The sequence below is a fragment of the Tympanuchus pallidicinctus genome, unplaced genomic scaffold (genome assembly GCF_026119805.1).
Source record: "Tympanuchus pallidicinctus isolate F22 unplaced genomic scaffold, pur_lepc_1.0 scaffold22, whole genome shotgun sequence".
NCBI classification, from domain to species: Eukaryota; Metazoa; Chordata; class Aves; order Galliformes; family Phasianidae; genus Tympanuchus; species Tympanuchus pallidicinctus.
Window position 1 is genome coordinate 35,233,254 of NW_026294739.1, and position 6,609 is coordinate 35,239,862.

Sequence of the window (6,609 nt, forward strand, 5' to 3'; positions counted from 1 at the left end):
GGTGGGGCTACTCAGAGCCAGCTGTTAGCACTGATACCTACACCAAACCTTGCTATGCCACAGCACTCATTATGCACAGGACTGAACTGGACTGAATGTTTCTTTACTGAACAGAAGAAAATGCATAATCAGCAGATGTTAACACCATGCACTCTGAACGAGATGTCTTTACACTGGCACAGATCAAATAGGTTTGCTTTCTCTACACGCGCAGGAACAAGAGGAATTATTATTTTTAAATAACTATTGCATCTCATGCAGGAAGACACCTAGAGAAGATTAAAAGAACAAAGTGAACCACCATGCAGGCAAAAACCTGACTGGCAGAGTGTATAAACTTAATAGGAAATGATCATTACGGACTTTTGTTTCCCCTGTTCATTTAGCTGTGCTCAGTCCCATTTGACAGCAGGATTTATCATTTGATAGAGCAACCTGTATAGTCTCTCAAGTCTAAAAATCATTCCACTGTTCCTGGCCAAGGAGGCTTTTTTTTCTTTTTAAACTATGAAATACCAACAAGTAGCTAGAGAACAGTTGATAGATCCTTAAACAAGGCTATTAGAAATTACATATCTTTTCAGAAACATGCAAATTAGTTAACAACTTCCTTTAAGTAAGCGATGGTTCCAGCTACAGTATGCTTGCATCTGTTTCACTGAGAAGTGCTCTTCAGACCACTGGAAATTAAAGCCTAAAGCTTCATGCCAGTCAGCACATATACACCAGGAAAGAATTATCCTGTACGTGAAGTCCTGGGACTAGAACTAAATATCTCCATAAGGAACAAGCAAAGGAAGAACTACTAAATGTACAAGATGTTATTTGGTAAAAGACACAACGATGTAATTCCAAATTGAGATTCTGGGAAATATGCAGTTCAAGTATGCTTACTATCCCAGTTGTACTTCGAAGAAGGGATTAACTAAAGAGGAGATTGTCTTTGAAGCAAGAGGATATGCAGCCAGCTGGAGTCTACCCCCTCACAATGCAGCTTTCCCAAATCCATTCGGATGATGAATTTGGCCTGTTCTGAAAGAGTCATCTGCCTGGGATGGGGGGAAAAAACATTCTGTTTTTCTGTCATTTCTGTAGATGTGCTCACCCACATACACTAGTCATGAGAAATTGCATGAATCAGACAGCTCCCTTTTTCATTAAGGACTGAGAGAAATCTTCTGGAAATTAAAACGATTATCAGTGAAGGAATCATGGAACAAAAGTTTTAAGTTTCAGAACACATCAATATTGATTGCCTTGGGAAATGTAACATTTTTCATTATTATCTTGGGCTATTGTCATTCCTCTTTAACAATTCTAGTTATTTGATTCTCAGCAAGAGACTATTTAAGATCAAGAACAAAATTTACTTTCAGAAGTCTACAGCTCAGCCTTACATAAGAATGTTTTACACAGAGCTCTTCATGCTCTTTCACTTCACCGTCAGGCCTGGTTATCAGTGCCCTCCCTCCAGCACAGCCTGCTCTGACAATGGGAGCAACGAGCTGCAGTTCTCTTCTCTCGCCCGTGTGTGTTTCGAGCTTGTCCTCAGAGTATTCCTAAACATATCCACACCACTACAACGTACATCTTGAAGGGAAGCTCTTCTCCCAAGAGCTGATGTTCTTAAAGGAAAACCAACACACGTCAGTAGAAAACACCTGAAAATATCCATTCAAGAGTGATTATTCAATAAAGAACAAATTAACTTTCCCATGTTCTCCTGGTGATTGAGATACTTCTCTTCATTGTGTGTCTTGGCTGCCTCTATGTTTTTCATACCAGCACACAACCAGACAGCAGCACTTACCCACACGCTCGCTGCCGCCCCAACTCACGTGAATGGCAAACTGAGAACTCAGCTCAAAACAAAGTGAAAAAGCAGCCCCAAATAAGGGAGCAGTCAGTGCGGTAACAAGCTACAGTTTCTTGTTGCTTCACTGTGGTAGCTTCCCTTACTTGCTTTAGGGAGAGGATGCTACAGGCACACTTCGTGAGAACACTTTGCTGCCAGGCATCGCACAGGCAGCGATGTGCGGGGCCTCGCAGGCACCCCCAGCACCCCAGGCAGCGGCCGGGGGCTCGAGGGCGGCACCTCAGGCACCCGACGGACAGCCGTTACAGAGCTGCGCTGCTCGCCCTACCTGACGTCGCACACACCGTCCTCTCTTCACAAAGCTGTTGTGATCGCTCCTAACACTTATTTCAAACGGCAGATTTACACAGATCTTTCGCCGCTCTTACGAAAGAGCTTACCAGCGGCTGATTTCAGCGAAGGTTACGGCGGGGACCCCGGGGAGGACCCGCAGGCGCGTGGCAGGGCGCGAACGGTCCGCAGACGGCCAGCGCCGTCCCTTCGGGGCGAGCCTCCCGCCCGGCCCCTCCCTCCGCCCGCCGGGGCGGGGCCGGGAGCAGCGCGGGGCGCGCGGCAGACGCGGGCCAGCATCGCGGGGCGAGCCATGGGGCCGGGCTCGGCGCGGCTCAACCGGTCCGGCGTTTCGCGGGAGGCCGGCGGCGCCTGCGCGGCGGACGGGCAGCGCGCGGGGCCCTTCTCCGGCGCCGCCGCGGCTCTGCTGGCGGCACTCATGGGTCTGCTGGTGCTGGTCACGGTGCTGGGCAACGCACTGGTCATCCTGGCGTTCGTGGTGGACCGGCGCCTCCGCACCCAGGGAGACTTCTTCTTCCTCAACTTGGCCGTCGCCGACCTCCTGGTGGGTGAGTGCCGGGGCGGCGAAGGGCCGGGGGAGCGCGGTGCGCCGCGAGAGTCACCACCGGCTGTGTCCACAGGCGGCTTCTGCATCCCGCTCTACATCCCCTACGTGCTGACGGGCGAGTGGAGGCTCGGCCGGGGCTTGTGCAAGCTGTGGCTGGTGGTGGACTACCTGGTGTGCACCGCCTCCGTCTTCAACATCGTCCTTATCAGCTTCGACAGGTTCATCTCTGTCACCAAGGCGGTAAGGGCTGCGCTCCAGGGCACGAACGGCAAAAGCCGCGGTTAGCAGAGCAGCCCAGAACAGAGCAGCTGCAGGAAGGGCTTGCTTGGGTGATCCTCGTGCTCCTCAGACAACACAGGAGATGGGAGCAGCCTCGATCCACCCACACTGTTCTGGAAGTAGGTTTAGGAACAATTGGCTTTGGGAGAAAGGAGAGTTGTTTCTCACTTCTCTGCTGCTTTAGAAACTGGCACAGGCTGTACGTGCTGCTGTTGAAGCTAGAAGAGCAGAGCCTCTCACTTCTTCTGCAGTCACACCTTAGAAGAGCTTAGAAAATCATTACCCAATGCAACAGAGCATTCCCTCGAACACAGCAACACACCTACTGCCAGCCTCCAGTAAGGGCAGAGCTCTGCACCAGGTACTAAGCCCTTCCATGGTGCCCAAACAACACGTTATCTCTGGCATTAGGTCTCATTCTTCTACAAGCAGTTCGTGGCTATTCTTCAGCACCATTTCACTCGTATTTCATTAAAACATTGAATTAGCTTCATTGTTCAATGTAAATCACACTGAAGCAACAATAACTTTTCAGTAAATAGTTAGAAGAAACAACAGCACTTAACACGGTTCATAGGTAGCTTAGTATTTCACCAACTATTTTTTCCAACAGGGAGAAATAAACAGATTAATTCTCAAATAGTCAACACAACATTCCTTTATTTTCTAAGTTCTGTATTAGCCATGAATTTTACTTTTAGAAACCACACTCATGACTATACACATAATATAAATATAGACTGGATGGTTTCAGAACCAAGCTGTTTATAATAAATGATAGAGTTCAGCCTCTTTGAAACATTTCAAATAAATCGTCCATATAAAAATCCCTCCCAAAGAGTACAGAATCTGCCTACTGGTGTAGAGCAACATGAGAATACGCGAATGAGTTCTAAATTATTCTCTCAGTGAAAGCTTCAAACTTCCTACAGAAGTTGCTAATGATTTCAGGAGCAGTCTTGAAAAGGACTGCAAAAATGAGACCCAATTCAGACAAACACAGAATTCCTCAGCTGTACTGCCATACTAACCAAAACAGCATAAGCGCTGGAGACCAAAATTCACAGACTGGGACAACGGGCATGAATTCAAGATTTCAAGGGTGAGGACTTTGTATTCCAAAATATTGTGTCATAGGCCCCTGGGATTAACCACTGTAGAGACGGGAAGGTGGAATTCCAATTCATTATATGAATATTGTCTGGTACACCAGCAAATTAGAATATGAAAACTTAGATGATCTTGAGGTTCTACTCTATAGTGCTGATGTAGTTTACTGACTTAACGCCATACAACCCTTGTGGCACCTTAGATTCCCTGTTTTCTAAATAAGAAAAAATACTCACCCTGTGAAGCATTCTGCAGACCACAATACTCTTATCAATCCCACTTGCAGGTAACAGTTCTGTAAGTAATTTGTGACAAAATGAAAATGAGGGTATAAAACAGAAATTCTTCACCATTTCTTCTTGTGGGCAATTTTCGCTTAAGAAAAAAAAGCTATCTATACAAAGCATTGAGGGTCTGCATTCACAGAATACCTGTGCAAGCTCTATTCATTTATTACAGTTTCTAGATCGTTTAATATAGAATACATCAATGAATTTCAAAGAGCTGTCTTTGATAGCTTTGATAAACTGTAAACTTGTGTCATAGCTTATGCAACAGAATACATAAGCAACTAGTAACTGCTAATTCTAGAAACTGCAATGAGAATTTACTTCAGAAAAGCCTGTTTTCTAGTTTGTAAGGTCTGATGCACATTCTCAGAACCTACCCATCACCATGATAGTATTTCTGAAACACCCACTCTAACAAACATCTTTTCTGTGGTTTTGTGAGCCTGTAACCCCTACCCCCAAACCAATATATGTTATCATCAACCTTCAAAAGATAAGAGGTCCACATTCCAAGGTGCCCATGGAACCACTTGAGATGCCATTAATATACATGACTTCTTCCTTTCTCAGGTGAGTTACAGAGCACAGAAAGGGAAGACCAGAAATGCAATACTGAAGATGATCACTGTATGGATTGCTGCTTTTCTTCTCTATGGTCCAGCCATTCTCAGCTGGGAGTACGTAGCCCAGAAGAGCATCCTTCCAGAAGGAGAATGTCATGCAGAGTTCTTCTACAACTGGTATTTCCTAATGATTGCTTCTACCATTGAATTCTTTACACCTTTCATCACTGTTACATACTTCAACTTAAGCATTTACCTCAATATTAGGAAACGCATATCCCTTAGAAATGAAAACTTATCTCCTGGCCAAGAGGACTGTGAGATGAGTTTCCGAGGGAAAAAAAGGGAACACACCATATTTTTTGTAAAACCTGCTAACAGACAGAAACACAAGAAGAAGAAAGCAAGCAGCCTTTCTCCCCTGCAGAAGGCTTCAAGGCTCAGCCTATGTAAATTTGACAGTCAGTCATTAAATGTGAATGCCAATCAAGACCTTACACCACTTCAGGTGGACGTAGAGACCAAGTCTCATAGGAACAGTTTCTGTAAAAGTACAGAAGACACAGGCGGCACCACCACGAGAGCAGACGCTGCTGTGACAAACAGATTTAGACTTACTCGAGATAAAAGAGTAGCAAAGTCTTTAGCAATTATTGTAAGTGTGTTTGGTTTGTGTTGGGCACCTTATACACTTTTAATGATCATCAGAGCAGCTTGCCATGGGCACTGTGTGTTACATTCACTTTATGAGACTTCGTTTTGGCTTCTGTGGGTGAATTCAGCCATTAATCCCATTCTGTACCCACTATGCCACATGAGCTTCAGGAAAGCCTTTATCAAACTCCTGTGCCCAGGAAAAGTTAAAATTCATCCTCATATTTTTATGTAAAAAAAAAAAAAAAAAAAACCTGTGAAATTTGTCAGTAAGCACATCTTGCTTTCAGTGGGAACACAAACTGGCCAATACTCATATGTAAATAGTAAATGCACTGTGCACTGAATATTTAAGGGAACACTGATGAGTAAATATTCAGGAACTTATAGAATACAGTCATCTGCATAGCTGAAGAAACAGCAATCAATGAAAACAAAGGTAATTTCTCAAAGCTCTTCAAGGATTTGCCTACAGTGTACTTTCTGGTGATGATGTACTAGCACTGAAGAGACAAAAAGGGAATACAAATTTCATATCCAACAACTGGGGAGTGTCTCATTATTAATGTTTAAGTAAAACTTAGTTAGTTTGGATTTGTTATATTTTGCCCCCAGCCACTCTGTAAGGACTTCAGGGTCTTAGCTGCTAGGTATATGCATTTTGGGGAGGAAATCCCCAGTCCCTAACCAACTAATGGTACCAAGGAAAAGCTTGGAACAAGAGGTACCAGAACAGTCAGGTTACCAGAAAAGCTGAACAACTATACCAATAAAGGAACGCTGACTTGGGTGGAAAAGGTGATTCGTTTCCACCTTCATTAGCATCTTCTACAGTTTTACAGACATTTAATTCTGAGAACAATTCATAGCTATTGAACATCCACAGTCACTCAGTGCCACAGCCAAAAAGCATCTTAGCACAGCTGATCTGAAAGTTCACTAATGATGAAGTTCATTTTGTAAAATTTCAATAAAGGTAATTACCAACTGTGAAAGAGT

General features: G+C 44.4%; 1 protein-coding gene across 1 annotated transcript in view; it reads left to right on the top strand.

Moving 5' to 3' along the window:
• The window catches only part of LOC128082107 (histamine H3 receptor-like), a 15,231-nt gene extending 8,626 nt beyond the window's left edge, over positions 1-6,605 (top strand). Inside the window, exons 2-4 of the mRNA XM_052685944.1 lie at positions 2,015-2,715; positions 2,788-2,954; positions 4,964-6,605. Coding sequence (XP_052541904.1) covers positions 2,015-2,715; positions 2,788-2,954; positions 4,964-5,845 — 1,750 coding nt within the window. The 3' untranslated portion in view covers positions 5,846-6,605. The remainder of the gene's footprint in view (positions 1-2,014; positions 2,716-2,787; positions 2,955-4,963) is intronic.
• Positions 6,606-6,609: the final 4 nt, after the last annotated feature.